The 21,924-nt window shown below is 49.3% G+C and overlaps 9 protein-coding genes across 9 annotated transcripts; 6 read left to right on the top strand and 3 right to left on the bottom strand.

The window, feature by feature from the left end:
- Positions 1-421: 421 nt before the first annotated feature.
- On the top strand, positions 422-2,594 carry LTR64_005054 (uncharacterized protein; the record flags this gene model as incomplete). Its single annotated transcript, XM_064899396.1, has 3 exons — positions 422-1,052; positions 1,097-1,510; positions 1,558-2,594. 3 exons carry the CDS (start codon positions 422-424, stop codon positions 2,592-2,594), a joined length of 2,082 nt encoding a protein of 693 aa, XP_064755353.1.
- Positions 2,595-3,146: 552 nt separating this feature from the next.
- LTR64_005053 (uncharacterized protein) lies at positions 3,147-5,699 on the bottom strand (the record flags this gene model as incomplete). Its single annotated transcript, XM_064899395.1, has 1 exon — positions 3,147-5,699. The coding sequence occupies one exon, from the start codon at positions 5,697-5,699 to the stop codon at positions 3,147-3,149; it is 2,553 nt and encodes an 850-aa protein (XP_064755352.1).
- Positions 5,700-6,404: 705 nt separating this feature from the next.
- On the bottom strand, positions 6,405-8,144 carry LTR64_005052 (uncharacterized protein; the record flags this gene model as incomplete). Its single annotated transcript, XM_064899394.1, has 1 exon — positions 6,405-8,144. The coding sequence occupies one exon, from the start codon at positions 8,142-8,144 to the stop codon at positions 6,405-6,407; it is 1,740 nt and encodes a 579-aa protein (XP_064755351.1).
- Positions 8,145-9,518: 1,374 nt separating this feature from the next.
- On the top strand, positions 9,519-11,839 carry LTR64_005051 (uncharacterized protein; the record flags this gene model as incomplete). Its single annotated transcript, XM_064899393.1, has 3 exons — positions 9,519-9,603; positions 9,652-10,640; positions 10,715-11,839. 3 exons carry the CDS (start codon positions 9,519-9,521, stop codon positions 11,837-11,839), a joined length of 2,199 nt encoding a protein of 732 aa, XP_064755350.1.
- Positions 11,840-12,142: 303 nt separating this feature from the next.
- Positions 12,143-13,291, top strand: RPF2 (rRNA-binding ribosome biosynthesis protein rpf2; the record flags this gene model as incomplete). The annotated part of the gene is made up of 2 exons (XM_064899392.1): positions 12,143-12,708; positions 12,802-13,291. The coding sequence occupies 2 exons, from the start codon at positions 12,143-12,145 to the stop codon at positions 13,289-13,291; spliced, it is 1,056 nt and encodes a 351-aa protein (XP_064755349.1).
- A 783-nt stretch (positions 13,292-14,074) lies between these two features.
- On the top strand, positions 14,075-15,530 carry LTR64_005049 (uncharacterized protein; the record flags this gene model as incomplete). The annotated part of the gene is made up of 3 exons (XM_064899391.1): positions 14,075-14,308; positions 14,384-14,754; positions 14,825-15,530. The coding sequence occupies 3 exons, from the start codon at positions 14,075-14,077 to the stop codon at positions 15,528-15,530; spliced, it is 1,311 nt and encodes a 436-aa protein (XP_064755348.1).
- Positions 15,531-16,343: 813 nt separating this feature from the next.
- On the top strand, positions 16,344-16,772 carry LTR64_005048 (uncharacterized protein; the record flags this gene model as incomplete). Its single annotated transcript, XM_064899390.1, has 1 exon — positions 16,344-16,772. One exon carries the CDS (start codon positions 16,344-16,346, stop codon positions 16,770-16,772), a length of 429 nt encoding a protein of 142 aa, XP_064755347.1.
- Positions 16,773-17,556: 784 nt separating this feature from the next.
- LTR64_005047 (uncharacterized protein) lies at positions 17,557-18,786 on the bottom strand (the record flags this gene model as incomplete). Its single annotated transcript, XM_064899389.1, has 1 exon — positions 17,557-18,786. The coding sequence occupies one exon, from the start codon at positions 18,784-18,786 to the stop codon at positions 17,557-17,559; it is 1,230 nt and encodes a 409-aa protein (XP_064755346.1).
- A 1,149-nt stretch (positions 18,787-19,935) lies between these two features.
- LTR64_005046 (uncharacterized protein) lies at positions 19,936-21,866 on the top strand (the record flags this gene model as incomplete). Its single annotated transcript, XM_064899388.1, has 2 exons — positions 19,936-21,517; positions 21,574-21,866. The coding sequence occupies 2 exons, from the start codon at positions 19,936-19,938 to the stop codon at positions 21,864-21,866; spliced, it is 1,875 nt and encodes a 624-aa protein (XP_064755345.1).
- Positions 21,867-21,924: the final 58 nt, after the last annotated feature.

Here is a 21,924-nt window from a genome sequence, read left to right as displayed (position 1 = left end):
CTTATCTGAGACATCAGATGGGCAGGGGCGGTCGAAGGATGTCTGTTTCAGTGGGAGTGTGTTATCTATTTGAAGGACACTTGAATGTTGTGGATGCCAGGACCTAAATGTACAAAATGTTTCCATGTGCAACAGAGAAATGGACAGAGATGAGGCAAAGGCGATATGAGGCGCCAGGCAAGAACGACGGGCCCGGATGGTTGTTGCCTTAGGAGCATACAGGCCTTAATCAGCAAGCCGAGCCGGTGCGGGGTGACTTCTATGATCCTCACCGCAGGCGCAATCCAATCGAGCCTTGCACGCTGTCACCCTGCATACCTATCTCTTGTCACTCGCCTTAGCCCTTTCATGCATACTCCTCGTATCTGATCGTCCATCGCAGGCACGGCTTACTCTATGCTCCTGATACTGATGTTCCACCATGCGTCCGAACGCGCTGTTTGAGGGCAGCAGCAGGCCGCGAAAGCACTCGACTTCCATTGACCGCAACAGTACACCCTCAGGTCCAACCACTTTCTTCCTCACTTCCGAATCCGACCTGGACCGACGAGCTTCCAATGTATCCACATCACCAGACTCAACGCGTCTCCGAACGACCAGAGATAGTGCAACGGCCAGTTCGAGCAAGGCATCTCCAAACAGAACGAAGTATCCTCAGCGGGATGGAAGTCGTAGACGATCGACGATAAGGCCAAAGAGTATCGAAGAACTGCGTCAAGAAGCATCTCGTCACCAGTCTTTGCTCCCACAACCAGCATCCGGCGTATTGACGCCTGCGCAGCCCTCATCCCAAGAACCGTCCCTTCCAAGCAGTCCCAAGTCAATGTCTACACGATCTATTGCAAAGTCGGATGAGGATCTGACTCCAGATGAAAGCAGTAGTCAGGCTGTTGAGTCGGAGGAAGAAGATGAATCCGAGTCGCTCGATCATCCGATCGAGAATAGTGCTCCCCAGCTAATCATGCCCTCGATAAGAATGCCCAGTCGCAGACCATTCACTGAACGTGGCAAGCAGATGGGGAAGTTCAAGATCATGGTAGCTGGTTCGAGAGGTAGGCTATATCGACCTCGAACTACAGTACACTAATGTTCTTAGGTTCTGGCAAAACTTCCCTTATCAAATCTATAGTCCAGCTCTGCGAAGATATCGTACATGTTGATCCTTTCACCAGCAGTTCCATTTCCAGATCGACGTTGCACGGCAGAAGTACCGCGAACGCCTTCCACGAAACATATGCGAGCACAAGGCCTTATCCAAGCTGGTGGTCTGATATGGACGAGAGTCGCGTACTGAGGAGGCGAAAGAGCATGGGCGATTTTGTTCTTGAGCGTAATCTCTGCTTCGTCGACTCTTCTCATACTAGATCGCCGGCTTTCGCTACAAGCTACATTGAGCAGCAGTTGATCAAGACCATCACTTATGCCAATCAGGCTACCACAGAACTGACCACTTTGATGAGCGGTTCTGGCGGTTCTCAGGTCGATCTTGTCATGTATCTTGTGTCTCACAGTAAGCTGCGCTCTTGAAACATTGTGAACTTACACTGATTTCAATAGCAACGATAAAAGACGATGTTCAACAAATCAATCAGCTTATGCAGATCACTAACGTTATCCCTTTTATCAGCAAATCGGATCTCCTCACACTTGCTCAAATTGACGACATCAAAGCTGCTGTACAAGGCGACAACTGTTCCGTACCACGCCTTCCTATCACCTTCGGGACGCACTTAGTTGAAGCCATGGCCACCGCACCATATTCGATCTCCTGTGTCAACGGCCCAGATTATGATAATATGGACGCGTCCTTGCTTATGGCATCAGAATATATTCAACCACTTGTTCCCTCCGAGTTATCGTTGCTTGTTGATCAAATACTTCAGCCCGAAAACGTTGCATACCTCCGTCACCTGTCGGCTAAAAAGCTAGTTTCGTGGTATAGTTCTGGTCAACGGTTCGAGGGTAGCATAAGAACATCATCTCCGGCCTCGACACGAGTGCGAAGTCCAATACCAAGCACTCTGAACTCACCATTACAAGCCTCATTGTCGGCGTCTGGAGTTCTCGTACCCATCATATCGCATTCAGATTTGTCCTTCAACACAGCCAATTCCTTCGCGCTGGCCAAGGTGGCAGACCACGCCCAGAAAGAAGAACGATTGGCACAGATCAGGTTGAGCAAATGGGCCAGTGATCTACAGCTTAGCTTGCAACGAGAAAGAGAGAAGTACGAAAAAATCGCACGCTCGGAACGTGCTCTCTGGCTCGTCGAACGTATGGGTGAGGAGATCCGAGAGGGTCAACTCGTGCCTGTGGGTGGGCTTGATATCGAAGAGGGTGAAGCCGAAAATGCGAAGTTGACCTCTAAATCCAAGAGGAGATTGTACAAAGACGGTGGTATAGCATATCAAGTGCACGATCCTCTTGGTTTGTTGCGATGGCAGGACATGGTCAGAGCACAAACATGGCTAGCACTGCAGATAGTCGGCTCATTCGGTGTCGTTGGCGGCTTAGCACTATTCGTCACAAAAACGTGGGGTTACGAAACGAGCTTCCACCAGTGGGCACGCGAAATCGGCCTTTGGCAGGATTAATGTCGTCGAGCACAACCAGGCAGCTGTTGACTGAAGTCTGTGATGGGAAGACGATGGAAATGTATATAATGGTATGATGTGATATGGTGATACGAAGATCTGAGGTTTTCTGCATAGCTGCATAGCTTTGGCGTTTCTTGGTGGTTTGGATATCATCATAGTGCTGGTGCTGTCTGGTTGGTATAGGAGCATTGGTTGGTAGTCCCCTCAATACTAGAATTTATTATGCTATCGGATTGGTGTTGCAACTTATGTGTTGGCCTCTTTGGCGAGGAGTGGTAAGAACATGGCATTTTTATTCATTTTCTTCCTAGCGTGGTTTTAGGGCAGCGTCATATTTTCCCTACTTAAAGTGCAGCACATCAAGCGTCGTCCACTGGTATTCAGCAAGAGAAGCAATTGACGTTGCGACGAATCTGCAGGAAGGACAATGGAATTACTCAACGTTATCTATATGTATTATACTCTAATAATTCACTTCATGTTAGGTACGTACTTCATCCTATCCGGCATATCTTCCTCCCTCGTATCGCACGATCAAGGCCAAGCTCCCTAAACCTGACCAGGCCGAAACAGCGCGATAGTGCTCGTAAACCCAGCAATATTATCCGCCGCAAACACTACATCCCTCCCATCAAATGTTACCATGGCTTGACTCCCCACAGTCGCGAGGCCATAGATAGCTACGTTCTGGTATGAGCCTTCAAAACTCAATATGCGGGACTGGCATTCTGCGCCGTAGCCTTGCTGTGAGCATGTGACGTTGTAGTTGTGGAAGAAGCTGTATAGGCCGGCGCCGTAGACGTACATGTTGAAGGAGTCGACGATGCGGAGGCCGTAGCCGGAGCAATCGTTGGAGAGCTCGTTGGGTTGGAGGATGTAGTCTGGTGGGAGGAAGGAGGAGCCGTTGAGGCAGTAGGAGGGGAAGATCGGGTCGGAGAGAGATGGGATGGCTGGGAAAGGAATGGATGCTGGTGGGTTGGGTTGGTAGTATGCTGTTTCGGTTTGGATGTGGCCCATGAAGACGTCTTGTGTGTTGACGAATTGGTATTCGTAGAGGCTGTGGTGCTCGACGGAGGTACCAATGAGCCAGACTGCGTAGTTGCTTTCGATGAGAAGGCCTCGTCCGGCGTAGACGGTGATTTGTCTGAGTTGTTGGTCATCTGCGTCGTGATCGGCTACCCAGAGCCAGGTGTTTTCCATGTAGAGGTTGCGGGCGGACTTTGTGACGTGCACACTTGCTGCGGCTGCGATACAGTTCGGATTAATAGGGTTAGGTGGAATAGGTATACTGCGTGTGACCGACGAAGGACATTCAACAATGCCTAAACCAGACCCAGTGAAGCCCCCTAGACGAGTATGAACATCGAACATACAAGAAGGTCCCAATGCTTCTGGTCTGCCGTGAGCATATGAGCCTTGATCAGCCCAGCCTGGAGGAGCATATGTTGACTGAGGTGCATTTGGGGAGGCAAGATTCCACTGAATCAAAATTGCACCAGGAGCAGGCCCTCTTGTGCTCATGATCACATCTGTCCACTCAACTTGTCCGACTTCGCCAGCCCTACCAACCTGTACGACTGGCAGTGGATTGTTGATGTCAGACCAAAAAAAACCAGTGGCCAGTATGACAGGGAAAACTTCACCGACTATCTTCGAGCCACCAGGAACATATAGTGTTGACGTGACAATATAGTCTCCGCCATCGATAAACAGAATCTTGTGCTGTGATGCTGCCATGTTGATAGCACGTTGAAGTGCAGCCGTATCATCCGTGACACCGTTACCAGTTGCACCGATAGATCGTGCACTGATGAACTCCGAGACGGGCCAGTCTCCATATTGGGGCTTCTGCCGTGTGTAGTACCTGCCTTGACTGGTCAAAGCTGGGGGCCTGAGGTTGGGAGTTATGTATCCTTGCAGTTCCGTGTAGTTGGTAGAATATGGTGAGTAAGCATGACCTTGTACCCATGCAGGAACATTGAAGTTTCCAGGACTTCCAGGTATATCAACACCGTCTGGACCTTGTACTGCAACGCCTACATTGTTGAAGTCGACATTCTCCAGGATTAAAGCGCCAGCGCCGGGAGGTAAAGCGTCCGCTGTGTGAGCATGAAGGATACCAGTCTCGACATCGTTGAATTCGGAATCGAACATGACAATGGATCCTACAGCCTGATCCGACGGTCCTCCACTCGACATGTTCAGACCCACAGAGACATTGTTGATAGACATTTGCTGATATGTCCAGCCCCAGTCCCATAATTGGTTGATGGCTGTCACACAATTATAGAAGGTCCAGTTTCGTGAAGTAAACTGCTGGTTGCCAACGTTCGCTCCATACAGTCCACCTATGAAAGTAAGGTCACCTAGGAAGCCTCCGCTCCCTTCTTCAATAAAAATGCCCCAGTGCAGTGTTCCTGGTTGTTCGTTGAGCCTGAAGACCACGTTTGTGATACTGGTGGCCTGACCTGTAGGCCAGTGTATACCTACAGCCTGAGTTGTAGGAGGTACCGCTGTTGTGTCTATGATAAAATTGCGAATCTGTCGCCAGAAGACGTTAGTAGCGCCATATGCGAGCCCATTTGCACCATACGGGTCGCCATCGATAACAAATACTCCTGTGTAGTTCGAAGCGACCTTGATGGTAGGTAGGCAGTTCGGGTTGCCAATCAAGGTGGTGTAGTAATAATCTATGATATCTCCAGTGACCAGGTACGTGCCGGTTGGAAAGTAGACAACAGCAGGTGTCACCGTCGATGAGTTACAGCTACCAGGCGCGCACCGATTGCTGCTGTTGATGGCTAGATTGATGGCGGTGGTATCGTCGGTGAAGCCATCTCCAATTGCACCATAGTCCTTCACATTGCGAAAGGTCTGATAGTTAGGGTCGTCCTGGAATGGGGCAATGCCTTGGTGAGGAATCTGTTCGAGCCAGTACGAACATGAGTTATCGGCATAAACTGGTCTAGTGTCATTAGCACTTGAATATGGATATGCTGAGTGTCCTTGAGGTTGCCTTCGGATATCGGAGCCTAAAACCGATGTTGTTGTAAAGACTAAAACAGTTAGGAGCGCTTGCAGCGGCTTTGCAACGAACGACATCCTGTATCACCAGCCAAGGGAGGGAAGATGGTGACCAGAGGTAATTGGGAAGACGTAACGTTCAACGAACGTTCAAAGATCGAGATAGTAAACATCTCAACAGGCCACAACTGGCGAATTACGCGATCACATTCAGCCGTTGTTCGCCTTCACTGGAAAAAAGGCACCTGCCTCATCCTGCAAAGTCAGCTGCGATCAACACTGTATCTGACGCGCTCTTCTGAGGTGTGCCTGAATGTTATTTACAGAAGCTACGCGCCTGTTTGGCCGGCAGCATGGATCTACGGACCCCAACCTCCTGAAGATCAATCAAAGTTCCTTCTACGTCACCAATAACGAGCTTCAGAAATTGCATTGAGGAAGTTTATTTCTTGACACACTCATATACCTGCACAAGCAAGAGACCGCTTTGTCAGACGCCCTTATGCTGGTAGATCCAGACAACTTTCCGGTCAGGGTATCTTACGAGACAGATCTACTTGTGCTTCTCCTTACCTGAAGTCGGATGACGGTCCAGTGAAGGCGACCGGCATGCATTTTAGGGTGCCTGAGATTCATGGGATTTGGCGAAGAGAATGACAGTTCTGGAATCGTGATAGATTCATCTGTTTCGTACGTGACGTTCACCTCTTAGAGTCGCCTGCTGATAATATCGTGCAGCTTCAGATTGTGTGCTATTAACTGAGGCTCAATATGGCACGCATCTCAAACAAGCACAATTTCCTGGTATGGCGCAACAGGCAGGAATTGGTCTGTAGGAGAACCACCGAACAACGACTCTCGCAGTTCATGTCGCCTAGCCTGGTGTGAATCGTGGTTTGGAGTTGGTCGAAAAGCTTCACCATTCATGATGCCGTGTACGTAGCACTCGCTTGCGACCTCGAAAGTCCGATCTCCATTGCTCAATGTGACTGGTCGAAGTGCATATGGCGCCTCAGCTCGATGCATCAGATACATTTCGTCTTCAACCGCAATGTCTGGAACACCAACCGACAAACCCATGTAGCCACGAGCAGTTCGGAAAAGGAAAGTGTTCTTGTCGAACATGAGCCGGTGCAGTGCCAATTGATATGGCACAGCAGCTTGATGACTGTAGCCGTTGGCATCAGGACTATTGATGCTTCGGCTAGCAGGACTAGCGATCCATCTAAAATATGTTTCAGCATCGGAACTCTTCAACGGTCGATCATCACCATATACACCACTTGTATCTAGCAGACCACGCACGATGGTCCATCGAAATGCTTGCTCCATGGAGCAACCACTAATGTAAGTGCTGTGGCCGACGCCGTGGTCGTGAACGCCGAGGAAGTCTCTCCAGCCCTGCACGTATGCTCTCATGGTCTCTACCTGAAAGAAGTGAACGTTGACCTTACCCTCGACTTTGTGGCAAGCGACGATACGATCGAAGTATGTGCCTCGGACCTTTGAACATCTGCTGTAGACATCAAAGTCAATTTGAAAGGCATTGTCAGGACCCCAAGCTCCAGTTGCGGTGAACCAGTGGAAAAGCTTGCGCTTCTTTGGATATCTTCTCAAATCCATGGCCCAGCTGGCGAGCGACCATCCTCGATTGGGAGCAGACGTCGATCTGCCAGAAATCGAGGCTAGAGGCAGTAGCGACCTCACATAGTAACAGAGAAAATAGGTTGTCAGCATAAACACAGCCTCGACGGGGAAAGCATAATTCACGAGCTGTATTTTGGCGAATTCTGGCATGAGACCGAGTGCACCATAAACGTGGTCCCTCGGGTCAGTGGTATGCAACTGACTCATCTCGATCAAGATCCTGACAGTATCGTTCCGGTGAAAAGCCACTTCATCCTTGCCTCGAAGATCCAGGAGCCGTGTGAAGACCTTCAAAGCATGAACCAGGATTTCCACGATGTCCCAAATGTCTCCTTGGAGTTGGTCATGTTTGAAGCATTGGGTAGGGTCAATCACAAGGGCAGGCAGGAATTCCATGATACGCCACATTGACCAGGTCCAGTGAAATCTATCATGCCCACAGTGGAAGTCGACTGAACGCGCCAAGACTACCTCTTGCATGACCCAAACTCGCTGCCACCACGGAAATTCCGTGAGCAACTTGACTTTGTTCATGAGAGCCTCTGTAATAACTTGACAATGTTTGCTCAATTTCTGGTCGGCCTGCCAGTGCTGTAGATCGTCTATGAACATCATTGCTTCACCGCTTCCATCGAAGGGCTCACCAAGCCATACTCGAACGATCTTTGCTTGCTTGTATACAAGATTCATGAGGCGGACCTGGGTGTTTTTCTCGGAGATATCTTCCTGGTTGATACAGGCGGCGTCCACCCAGAATGTGACCTCTTCATCTTTGCTTCGAAGGTGTTGTAATGCGATTCTGAGATTCGGACTGCAGTTGAACTCATGATCATTAATTCTTATCGAGTCTGCATCGGGAGGACGCCCCAACACCATGATAGAGCGTCATATTGTAGGTTATCATCAAGGCTGACGGTGCTGAGCTTTGCAACTATAGGTAGATTGAGGGATGGGGCAGGTGCGATGTGGAGCAGCCGGATCTCATTGCGTTTGGAATTTAGTGGCCGGAAAATGCTTTTTGAAGCAATTACGTTCTTGGGCGTAGTTGCTTCAGAACTGCTACTGTCTGCACCTTTGTTATCGACATTCATGATGCATGCTTGTTGTAACACTCATGTCAAGCGCCTTGACGCGGCTGTCTTTGTGCGAGATCAAAAAGTTGCTTCTTGATGCTAGCCCTTATTCGTAGCTCGTGTGTTAGCTGCGACATAAGGCTGACCATTCCCTGGTCCAATGCTGTTGCTACACGTGCATGATTAGCCGCATGGGACTTTTCAAGCGCCTATGTTCAGGCGACTGTTCGAACATCACAATCACGGAGAAACGAACCAGGTCTTCTAGGACACGATATTTGACCAACGAACATATCACCGTTGCTTGTTCCATTCTAATCAGCCCCCCTTCAGGCTCGCGTCGAATCCGTGCTGTCGCACGCAGCAAAAACAATGGCTCCAATCCCTCAAGGGATGTTGACGTTGCACGAGAAGTTATCAAGTGTCTATCTGGCCAGGAAACCAGATAAGAAGAATACCCCTGGATGGAATCCAGCGAGGGGACTGCCTGGCCAATAAGTCGATCAGAAGTCGCTCGATGAGACTTGGTGATTGAGACGAAATACAGCTACAGTCCAGCCACGGGACTTATGAGGACATCATATACCTCAAGAAGTTCCTAATGTTCCACATTCTACTTGTCCAGTCAGTACATTGAGCCGGCTTCCTCTACAAGCTGATATCGCCGCGATCACTATCAAGGACAACTCTGCAATATGCTCTGGTTTCTGTCTGTCCGTGACACTAATCACCACATTGCAAAGAATGCAAACTTCACGAAGTCGCACTACCAATATCGTACTTTTGCCTGAAAGCTTTGGATATCGGCCAATGCACAGTCTCAGCGACATTCTAGGTCTGTCTACAGCATAAGAGAACCAGTATACACACTGCTACCAATATGGAGAAGTCTGCATTTTCTGGCCCACCAAGACCGAAGCACCAAAACAATGCGATATGTCCAGGATTTACACAAGAGTAGTAGATGGTGCGACGAGTTCTGAGCAAGAGCACGTCCGGCAACCAGCCGAGGCTATTTACCGCCAATTGGCCCTCGCCTCCCCTCATTGACTTGGTCACGTGGCTATGCTACTGGCTATATTCAGCCAGCATTAGAGGCACCGCTCGTTAGACTGCTATGCTTGACAGCACATTGACGTGCCCTAGACGACGGAAAACGCTCGAAAGGCAACAGACCATGGCAAAAACACGCAGAATCTACCAGAATACCGCCGTGCCACATGTTGACGTCCCTAATGTGGACCTCCTCACTTTCCTATTTGGTGAGCTTGACTGGTCCGAACCAGTCTTTGACTGACACCAGAGGATAGATTCAGAACATAGCATTTCGACGCCAGACACGATACTCCATGTGGACGCTGCACATCCTGACGCGAAGCTCACGAAAGGGAATCTTAGCGACCTGACGCAACAAATAGCACATGGCCTTCGCACTAATTACGATGTTGGATCTGGTGGACCAGACAAGGACGTTGTGACTGTGATGAGTTATGGTCAACTCCTGATACCAGCTGTATTCTATGGTGTCATCGCAGCTGGAGGCATCTACTCAGCTGCTTCTCCGTCTTCAACTGTGGCGGAATTAGCGCGCCAAATCAGTGTGGCGAAGTCTAACCTTGTTATCTGCAGTTCTGAGCACGAAACCGTGGTGAAAGATGCAGCAAGGCAATGTGGTGTGCCATTCTCGAGAGTTCTGGTCGTTGAGTCATGGCCAGAGCTGTCTCTTAAATCTCTAGGTGGCATTGACGCTATATCGAGTCAAAAGTTGCACTGGGAGTGTATCACCGATGCACCAAGACTCAAGAGATCTATTATCGTCATCCTATGGTCATCCGGTACCACTGGTCTTCCGAAAGGAGTGTCTCTCAGTCATCTGAATTTAGTTGCAGAGACATTCATTGGCACGATATTAAGCAGAATGCATGTCGCTAAACTGCTAGAAACCGATCCTGCGTCGTACACACCTGTGGAATTTCGAACACTTGGTCATCTACCAATCTCACACATTGCAGGTTTTATGTCGTATCTGATCATTCCTATCTATTCCGGTGGCACAGTATTCTGGATGAGAAAGTACAATTGGACCGACTTACTAAAGTACATGAAAGAGTACAAGATTACAGCTTTTTACACTGTACCGTCAATTTATTTACGAATCGCGAAAAGTCCGGAGGTGAAAGATCACTTCCAGCATGTGGTCGCAGCGAGCACAGGCGCCGCGCCTATGGACGCGAAATTACAAACCTCTTCTAATTCGCGCCTCGGCGATGGGCAAAGTACTTTTATCGGACAGACATGGGTAAGTGCTCTCATGGTGCTGGCCTGACTTGTTTGTAGCATGAACAGTGCAAATCCAGCTAACCTTCTGATCAGGGCTTGAGCGAAACGACGGGAGCAGTTACTGCGATACCTGCTGGCCAGACTGACGTAACAGGTTGCATAGGCTTTATCCTGCCTAACGTTGAGTTACGTATGGTGAACGACAATTACGAAGATGTCGAGCCCGGACAGGAGGGAGAGCTTCTCATCAGAGCACCGATGGTTATGGAAGGATATTTCAATAACGAGCAGGCGACAAAAGACGCGTTTCATGATTTCAACGATGACCACCGAGGACCTTGGTTTTGTAGTGGCGACATAGGTGTCATGAGAGACGGCAAGTTCTATATCGTGGATCGCAAGAAGGAGTTGCTCAAGTACAAAGGCCTGCAAATAGCTCCGGCTGAGATTGAAAATTTACTATTCACGCATCCAGCAGTAGCCGAAGCTGCAGTTGTCGGCGTCCCAGCTCCTGATGATCCAGGCACGGATCTACCACGAGCATATATTGTGCTCAGCGAGGCCTCCCGAGGTAGTTCAGGACATGACGACTCATCGAAGCTGGATACTTTGGAGCAAACAAGATACATGGATTCCAAGCACACACGCAATGACTCTTCTAAGGAGGACACCCTTGATCAGACACGTTACGCAGATGTGCGGCGCACAACCTCAGCGAGCACGTCTTCAATACAAGGCTCTGGGTCCGCATCTTCGGGTTCGTGGCCAACACCGACATCGCCTGGGGCTCAAGCGCCACTGCAAAAATCCGCAGGAAGTGATTCATCCAAGCAGGATACTGTTGAGCAAACACGATACATGGATGCAAAGCATTCCCAGACACGAAATGAAGGCTCTGTAGGCCCTTCGAGATCAGCACCCTCAGCATCAATAGACCAGACGACGATAAATGACTCCTCGAAACAAGACACGCTAAGCCAAACCCGATACTTCGACCAAGATACCAGCAAAGCCAGTGCTGATGAGCCCGCCCTAGCAGAAGAACTCAAGAAGTATGTTGCAGATAGATTGGCACAGCACAAGCAGCTGCGAGGTGGGATCAAATTCGTCTCGGAAATACCGAAGAACGCTATTGGGAAGTTCTTGAGGAGAGACTTGAGGATACGAGCGAAGAAGGAGATAGAAGAGGAGAGAGGTGCTATCAAGGCTAAGCTGTAGACCTGTCGATGGACTGTTAGGTTAATGCTACTGATATAGCTCAATTCAGTTCTTACGATAGATAAGACGTGAAGGTCTCAAAACTGCGAGCCACGTGGTGATAGTAGCACATTGAGACAAGATTAGTCGGACAAACTTCGGAAGTAATTCATCGCATACCGAAACTTTTTTTAACTTTTCTCAAGTTAAAGGCAGGGCAGAGGCAGTCAGAACTAGTCAAGCCTTCAACAATAACATTTGTTTGAACGACCTACCAGACTTGAACATACTACACTATTACTATCTGGACTTGCTACCCGCAAGATGTCGCTTTTGCGCGAAGTCAAACCTCGAAATGCTCGCACCGCAAAGATTGTCAAAGCTCGTGAACCACAAACAGTAGAAGGTCGAAAGAGAATACTGTTACTTCACGGCACAAGATGTCCAGATCCGATAAGGAACGTCTTGAAAACAATCATGACTCTCACGAAGCCACATTCAGTCCAATTAACGAAGAAGAATGAAAATATCCATCCTTTTCAAGATCCAGCGTCCCTCGAATTCTTGTCGCAGAAAAATGACTGCGCAGTTGCTGTGTTCGCCACACATTCCAAGAAGCGTCCGAATAACATAACGATCCTACGGTTATTCGATGGCAGGACACTCGATATGACAGAATTGTTGCTGGTCACGACAGCGGAAGAGTTACAAGCAGAAGATGGCAAGATGCAGATAGGTGTCGAAATGAAGCCAATGATTGTGTTTGCTGGGTCGCCGTGGGACGACAACTCGGCTTCGGAACAGGCAAGTCTATTCAGACAGCTCAAGAGCACGTTCCTGGACGTTTTCCAAGGAGAAGAGATTGCTAGCATCGATGTGGCAGGTCTACAGTATGTGCTGTTCATTGCTGCTGGTGAGACAAGTGGTTCTGTAACATCGGAAGATCCAAACCAGAGACCAGTGGTTCATCTGAGGTGGTACAGAGTACGAACGCTCAGGTCAAATACAGCGAAAGTTCCTAGAGTCGAGCTCGATCAAATAGGGCCAAGCTTTGATTTTCGAGTTGGGCGGTTCAAGACCGCTGATCCCAATATCATGAAAGAGGCTATGAAACATGGAAGGCGGCCTAATGAAGCCAGAAACAAGAAGAATATCGAGACGGACATAGTGGGCGACAAGCTCGGAAGAATCCACTTGGGCAGACAGGATCTCAACGAGCTGCAAACGAGGAAGATGAAGGGTTTGAAACGTGCAAGAGATGAGGACGACGATGTCGAGGTCAACGGCAACGGTGTACACCAAGAAGAAGAGGACATTGTCAGCCAAAGTGACGAGGAAGATGGTGGTATAGACCTCGACGACGAGCTTGTCGACGATGGCAGCAGTGTGGGTGGTACAGGTGATGAGATCGACATTGGCGACGACAGCGCCGAGGAAGCTGACACCATGCCGAAACGACAAAGGATAGCATGATCGAGGCCGTCAGACTCTCTCTTTCAGTTACTGAGCAAGGTGTTTGGGCGTTAATGTGAAATTGTCATGGCGTCTGTCAGGCACCTTTTGTCAAAGCTGCAAAATATTGCCCAGCGGAACGTTTCTTTTGCGGTTACTCTTCATGCGTTCCGACTCGAATTTTCTTCTGATGGACCTGCCTTTTTAGGAGCTGTCCTACATCTAGCCAGATGCGACAGTCGTAGCAATGGTCGATTTCAATCTTGCTTCGAACCATGCATCTCCAGATCTTGGCGAGTCTTCTTCCGTCAAGCGATCAACCATGATGACAGAGGCTTGCGCAGGAACACCAAAGTCCGTCCGAACTTTCAGAAGGTGTGTTCCAGGTACGCTTTGCTATAGGCTCGATAAGCATCGCCAAGCCCTTATCATGTCCCTCGGCCAAGTCTAACAGCTCTCTAGCTCCGTAGCTACCAGCTGGATCCTGCAACTTTTGGGGTCACCAACTTATCACAATCGTTCACTTACATGCACGATTTGCTACACGTGCAACAGGTGTGCATGATGGAGCTGTAAGTTACAAGACAGAAAGGTAACCATTCTGCAGCTAGCAAGCTATGTTGCTATGTAGAGAAGAAGAAAAATAAATAGCCCACCTTGTCTGGAAAAAGTCAGTTTCGCTCGTTTCGTGCTCTGTGTCTATTCAGTGTCTCGTTGCTTCTCGCTCGTTTCCAAAGCACCTACAGAGCCTTGCACAGCGAGGTTGCTGTCTACTTCGGCGAGCAAACTCGATAGACAGGCGCCATGGCTCGCATTGTCTCCACATTGGCCTTTGCGGCTCTTGCAGCAGCAGCTCCTCTCGATGCTAGAACTTCGAAGCACACCTCGTTGATCAAACAGCCAGATGGACCAACGGAGTACCAGATCTCGCTGGGTCCGCGCCCTTATTATATCGTCCAGAACATGACTGAGGGTCCATTGAAACAGAAGCTGGAATCATGCGCCAATGGCCCTTTCTCAGTCACTGGATGGAGCATTGTAAGTGAGCCCAAGAAGACGTGTGCTGACGTCTTTTCGTGCGTTAGCATATTACTCTGGACTGACACATAACAGGGACATCGTGGCGGAGCTACGCTGCAAATACCCGAGGCATCTGCCCAGAATCAAGAGGCAGGCGCGCGAATGGGAAGTGGTGTTCTTGAATGCGATGTTGCTTTCACAAACGATCTCCAACTTGTCTGCAGACATTCTCTTTGTGATCTGCACACAACGACAGACATTCTGCTAAGACCGGAGTTGGCTGCAAAGTGTACTCAGCCTTTCAGGCCTGCAAACGCAACCTCGCCGGCATCAGCACTTTGCTGTACGTCAGACATCACCCTGAGCGAGTACAACTCCTTGTGCTCCAAGATGGACGGGAGCAACAGCAGTGCAAGGACGCCAGAAGCCTACCAACGTGGGACTCCTGCCTGGCGAACTGATCTGTAAGTATTCTTACACCCAAACCTCAACTTCCTGTCTGCTACAGAGGATTTGAAACTGACGTATTGAAAGTTATGACACTTGCGCCACACCTCTGTCCCTCGATGGCTTCATCGATCTCGTCGACTCCTTCCCTGGTTATCGAAATTTTACTCCAGAGTTGAAGACGCCACCATCTCAAGTTCCGATGCCATTCAAGGGCGTCTATACCCAAGCGCAATACGCAAGAGATATGGTCAACGCTTTTATCAGAAAAGGAATCGCTCCTGAGCGTGTTTGGGCTCAGTCTTTCCTTCCTGCTGATGTCTTCCTGTGGATCAGTGAGTTTCCCGCATTTGGAAACCATGCCGTTTATCTAGATGAGGAGGGTGATACACCCGAAACTCTCGTCACAGCTGCTGCTCGTCTGCCTTCTCTGAAGACACAAGGTGTCAACATCATTGCTCCCCCCATAAACTATCTGCTCACTTATAGTGATGCTACCAACAGCACTATCGTCCCATCCCCGTACGCGACGGCTGCCAAGGCTGCTGGCCTCGACATCATTGCGTGGTCGTTCGAGCGGTCGGGACCTCTTACTACTGTGGACGCCAGGCAGGACTATTACTACAGCACCTTCAGCCAAGCCGTCAGCCATGATGGACAACTCTATGAGGTTCTTGATATAATGGCAAATGAAATCGGAATCGTTGGAATGTTCAGTGACTGGTCTGCAACAACTACTTATTTCGCCAACTGCTTTGGTTTACAAGGTCCTTATGGCGAGAATTACAACTAACAGAATAGTCGAGAAGGAGAAGAGACGAAGATATGACGAGACGAAAACCATCGGGAACACGTGACCACGACTCGGGGGTAGTTATGATATGAGATACTGTAAGCATAACCAAAGCCTGAGTACTGTGAAGAAAACCAGCATAGAAAGAGAGCAATTCAATGATCTTCGTTACTCGGTATCTCTGGCCTTTCGAGACCTCAAGGTTGGGTGAGTGGGCGGAGAACAGTATCCTGCCTCAGGCACCTACACGTCTACACAGCTTCTTCTCGGCTTCTAGCCTACCTATCAATGTGTTCGTCCACACTTACTCCTAGCAAAATAGATACAGAGGGAGGTGAGTCAGACACAATGTTTGTCACATTTCAATCTGAAATATCCTGCCTTCTTCGAGTTTCTGTCAAGTCATGTTCAAGCCCGTTCAAAATTTGTTCGAGGTTTGCTCTAACTTTGCCTGAGAGTCACTTGTAACTCACCAAAGATACCTTGTTCAAATATCGTGTGAGGTTTATTTAAAGCTACTTTCCAGTTTCAGATGATCAACCTAAATTCCTCACGTCGTCAAACATGGAGAATGGCGAGTTTCTAAACAGTGTCACTCATTGCTACAGGAACACTTGTGAAAAGATTTCTCCAGAATACTTTCGATGTCGAGGATGGACTTTTTGCGCGCAGCTCAGTATTAACGGCACGATCTAGAATGTTGTGTTTGTGCTACATTCTGAGCGATTGCGGCGCTGGTTACGCGAGTCAGAGGTCGATGTTGTTGCCGAGAGGCTGGAGCAAGCTAAGCAGGACTTCTTAGTTGACATCGATATGAACGCCTTTCGCTCCATCTACAAGAAAGATCGTGCCCGCGATTCTGAACCGCTTCGCAAGAAGCTCAAGCAGTCCGACAAGGATGATATTGCTATCGTTGGCCTTGAAGGCGAGCCGCTTTTCGCCTTCGACTCTGCTTTGGCCATGGCTCACTACGGCGGCAACGACGACGTTTCTCAATGGCGTAACGAAAATTGGTATACATCCTTCATGCTTGCCGTACAGCCCGGCAAAATTTCGTGGTCGAAGGAGGAGCATCAAAAATATCTGAGGAGCATTCGGAACGACTTCTGGTCTGTACCTGAGAACCGACAAGCAGCCTATAAGCGGTCAAAGGCCTGGTACGCAATTGCTGCCAACAAGGCGTACCATGCAGAGAGAACAAAAGCAGGTAGGGCCGAACTCAAGGCCGATACAAAGCCATGATGAGAGCGGTGATGGGCACGTCAGAAGTTCGCGAACAGGCGCGGCAACGGTCCACTGAAATGTGGGCTCAACCGGGCTACCAAGAAACCCAGTTGGCCACGAACAAAGCTTTCTCAGCAGAGCATCGCAAGGAGTACTACGATGCACACCCCGAGTACGGTGGGGATATCTCTCACTCCAAAGTGAAGAGGTATCGGAGGACCCAGGACACGGAGACGCAGGAGCGGTGCTGATGACGTGGTAGTAGGTGCTGGTGGTTCTGGGGATTGTGGTGGCGGTGGCGGTGGCGGTGGTTGCTGGTAGTTACTCGGTCGGTCGTACCTGGCAGATACCAGGAAACCTAAAGACGAAAGCTATTTGACAAAGTCTTCAATAGAGAGTGACGCATGTCTGCCTTTCACGTGCTGTTGGGAGTGTCCTGGACGAGGTATTGTTGCAAGAACGTTCAACACAGGTAGCTTAAAAGGACGTGATTGACGAAGAGAGTCCGGCAATGAGGGACATGATGGCGCTCCGGCAAGTGAGGTCAGTGATAGTGTGATCGTCCTATATATTCTGTCTAATCTGAGAGTCGGGTGAGTCTCGTGAAAAACTGATCTGCGAGTTGTTGGAGGTACACGTAAAACTGGTTCAAGGTTAGACTAAGAGTGTTGTCAAAATCCTGCAGCTGAGCTGGAGCACTCAATAGGAACAATTCAGCATCTACAATGACAATGGCATACTTGAGAAATGTGGCCTCGATCCGTATTACGGTCAGCACATAACATCCTCAATTCTCCATAATTTACTGTAATAACTGGAAACCTAATTCCTGACCCTCGGGCAGCGCATAGGCTGGATCGTTGATAAAGTCCGACAACCAAGCATCGTCTGCCGCCGCATGTCCCAGAGTCAATGGCTCTTTGATCGTCTCCATCGCCTGTATGGCGTGGCCTCGAGCAGGCTGTACGAACACTTCCCTCGCAAAACCCGCAAGTTGTTCCTTGACCACTTTGGCTATCCTCCAGTTCTCTCCCATCGTATCTAGTGCACTCAGCGAAACCTGTATATACTCTTTCAAGCATGCGCTTTCCTCGGCAGCTTGACCTTTGCAGTACGCTGACAATTGCAGTGTAGTCGCAAAGGCAAGTGCGCAGGAGAAGCATGGTGATATTGTCTTCAAGGAAGCTCGATCGATGAGGAGTTGGGATATAGCTTCGGCGGAGCGTAGTGCTGCAGTTTCGTGTGATTGTTGGTGTGGTGTGTACCTGGAAGGCTCGGATGTCGTGCATACTGTGTCGAAACTTCTGACTGTAAGGAGTCCTGACCGAGGAGTATGGTGAATAATGCTGGCTAGGTTGATGGTCATGATGGCACATTCCATCATCTCGTCTGTAGAATTGCGCTCGATAGTAGACTGTTTCGGAGCGGGAAGTGACAGCATAAATGTTTTGATGGCGGCACTGCAGCCGTGAGACGTGGTATCTTCGTATTGGGCCGAATGTTGCTGAGCGTGACCGAGAATCATCATTAATATGCGAACAGCCTCGATCCTGTACGCGAACGAGGAGTATTTGAAGCCATCATCTGCAAAGTGTCGGTCACGCATCTGCTCTAATGTTCGTGATTCGGCACTCATGCAGTTCCTGTAAGCTTCTTCAGGACTAGGTAGCAGCCTATCCGAGGCGGCATGAACTCGCTCAGTGAAAGGGTTTAGCACAGATATCAGGCCGCCTAGTGTATACAGCTCCCACCAAGTCCTCCGCCAACTTTCGCGTAGGATGGCATTGTTGTCGCACTTGAAGTTTTCAGAGTCGAGCCCAATTGCATATGCTGTATCAGCGGCAGTTTTGAGTGCTTGATCGCCAAAGCTTCGATTACACGACGCATACGATGCTATTGTTAGCAGCAAACACATCTGGACCTTCTGAATATCTGAAGAAAGGTTGCGTTCAAGAAGACTTTGGATCGTGACAGACTCGTCTCTGTAGTGGCCTCCGACCACACGTCCTGCCAGGAGGCACATTGTCTCCATGACATGCTGCGGCAATAGTCCAGGAGTACGCCTGTAGGCGTGATGGGGGATCAAGAAGGGGTGTGCTGGATGTACAGTCTGGTAATATACATCTATTAGGTAGTCCTGCGACGTGTCCGATATGGTTGCTGGTACAGCGAATAAGATATCCTCGATGGTAGATGGAGAGCTGAAAGTCGATTCGTGGTCAAAAGTATCGTTTACATGCTTGCTGGTAACAGCGCGCGACCTGATACCGGCCTGTATCTTCCTTCTACCTCCTACCTGACCTCTGCGCGACTGTACGTAAACACATTCTGTGCCGCTCACGAGACATCTGTTGCAAAATGGCTTTGTACAATCACACTTGAGATGTTTGCTGCGACAGAAGATGCAGGCCGATACGTTTGAAGTTTTTGGTGCTCTTGTTAACATTGTGCCTCAGGCATATATCTTCATTGCAGAAAGCTGCGTACCTGCCCGAAATGTTCGTAGTAACTTTACGACTTCATTGACTCGTCTGAGATATCGCTGATCTCGCGACCGTTCTTGGCGATTACTCTTTCAATAGCACAGAATGGTGGTCCACCGTATCAAGTGGTGTGAGACTTCGAGCCGTAGCTTGGGAGGCCATCCGACATTTTCTGTATTTAGGCCAGTCGTTCTCCACGAAGCGTACACAAAACGGTTTCACACACTTTTCAAAGGCGGTGTGATGGCTGTTTACCTGTATTTCATGGTTAGATAGTTGCTCGGGGTGCAACACAGTTTTGGTCGGCGAGCAAAAAATGGCAGGGGTGTAGGTGGGTTCCTTGGTTGTCATGATGATTGTAATTGGCTGCAATTCTTCAGCTGGACGTTTTTGTAATCTGACAGACCAAAGTCTCGATCAGTCGCACAGCACTCAGCTCCTACTCGTGGTACCTCGCCGAGCAAACCGCCTCGCTGCAGGGATGCATCAGTCTCGTTTCGCGGACTTCTGGATCGACTATGGCAGTCGCGTCTTTCAGGTCCAATATAGCCGGCCATACACATTGCAAGGGCTCTACGGCCGCAAACGACCTTTCTGATAAAGATGGCCCTGGAGGACGCTGCAATATGTTTCCTTCATCACCTCTCCGAAAGACACGTAAGCTTGTCGGCAAACGTGAACCATAATACATATACACAATGTCCGAAAAAGACCCCGAGTTCGCGCCAGACGATATCTTCAGAAACGATGTTATCAGATCTTTCTCCTGGTCAGACATTAACGTTCAGGTGAAAGACAGAAGGACGAACCAGCCATTGAAGATCCTAGATTCCTGTAATGGTCATGTTGAAGCTGGTCAGTTAGTTGCTCTTATGGGACCTAGTGGAAGTGGCAAGACGACCCTCCTCAACGTCCTTGCACATCGTTCTCAAACTCCCTGGACAGGAGAGACCAAGGCCAACGCAAGTTCTGTCAGTAAAGAGAACCTACGCCGTATATCGGGATATGTCGAGCAAGAAGATGCGTTGACAGGCAGCCTTACTGTGCGCGAAACAATCGACTTTTCAGCGAAGCTCGCTTTGCACGGCCTAAGTGCCTCTACGAGACGTGCAATTGTGCAGAATTTGGTTGATGCATTCGGACTGAACCGGCAAGAGCACACAATCATCGGAACTCCGTTACGGAAAGGAATCAGTGGAGGACAGAAGCGTCGCGTTAGTGTAGCAAGCCAGCTGGTCACTTCACCGAAAGTCCTCTTCCTCGATGAACCTACTAGCGGTCTTGATTCAGCTGCAAGTTTCAACGTCATGCAATTCATATCGAGCGTCGCCAAAAAGCATGGCCTGATCGTTATTGCATCCATCCACCAGCCTGCGACGACCACCTTTCAACTTTTCGACCAACTGCTTCTTCTAGCCAAAGGGAGGACATGCTATTTTGGGCCAGTTCAAGAGGTATCCGATTACTTCAATTCTATCGTCCCTATGCCTCTGCATACAAACCCAGCCGAGTTCTTGCTTGACCTCGTCAATACAGACTTTGACAGCACAGTCGCGGACCAATCGGGTCCGAGGCTAGCCGCTATCTGTGACCTTTGGAGCACTTCTCAGATGTACAAAACGCTTCAATCCGCGGTCTCGACATCACCAACTAAGACAATAGAGCCCATCTTTAAAACGTCACGACTGGGACATCCATCTCGTCCAGACATCCCGCTCATTCTCCTGCATCGCAGCTTCATCAAGTCGTACCGCGATGTCCTCGCCTACGGTACACGCGTTGCAATGTACATTGGCCTTGCAATTATGATGGGCACAGTGTGGCTGCGTCTTGACTATACACAGGCGTCCATCCAGCCCTTCGTTAATGCGCTGTTCTTTGGGGGCGCCTTCATGAGCTTCATGGCCGTGGCATATGTTCCTAGTATCATCGAAGATATCCATACCCTGCGCAAGGAACATGCCAATGGCCTATATGGACCTCTGAGCTTTGTGATTGCCAACTTCCTGGTCGGTCTTCCGTGGCTGCTGCTCATCACTCTCGCCTTCAGTATCATCGTCTACTGGCTGTCGAACTTTCGTGATACCGCGGGCGGATTCTGGATATGGGTGCTCTGGCTATTTCTCGATCTAGTCGCCGCAGAGAGCTTGGTGGTACTGCTCAGTGCCATCTTCCCTATCTTCGTTGTGGCTCTGGCGGCGACAGCCTTCGCCAATGGACTATGGATGAGCGTTGGTGGCTTCCTCGTCCCAATGGGCACTCTCAATGTGTTCTGGAAGTGTGAGTGGAACTATTCTGTTGCTTGCCGCGCGTTTATCGCTAACAACTCCGTCCAGACGCGTTCCATTACATCGATTACCAAGCCTACGTCTTCCAAGCCATGATGGTCAATCAATTCAAAGATACCATTTACGACTGTGATCGAGTCAATGATGGCGGATATTACTGCATGTACCCAAGCGACCTGCAAAATCAAGGCAAGACTAGAGGCACGGCAGTTCTCGATGCCTATAACTACTCATACGAGGATGGCAAGATGTGGGAATGGCTCGGGATAATGCTTGGTATTATCGTTGGGTATAGGATTCTTGGATATGTTGCAATGTGGTTCAGGCTGCGCAGGAACTGATGCTTGTGTATGGTGGTGCTGGCCGGCCTGTTCTCAATATGCGTTCTACACTGCGTAT

The sequence above is a fragment of the Lithohypha guttulata genome (genome assembly GCF_036872675.1).
Source record: "Lithohypha guttulata strain CCFEE 5908 chromosome Unknown scaffold_3, whole genome shotgun sequence".
Classification (NCBI taxonomy): Eukaryota; Fungi; Ascomycota; class Eurotiomycetes; order Chaetothyriales; family Trichomeriaceae; genus Lithohypha; species Lithohypha guttulata.
Note: the sequence above shows the minus strand (reverse complement) of the source record. Positions and strands in the feature narration are given on the sequence as shown.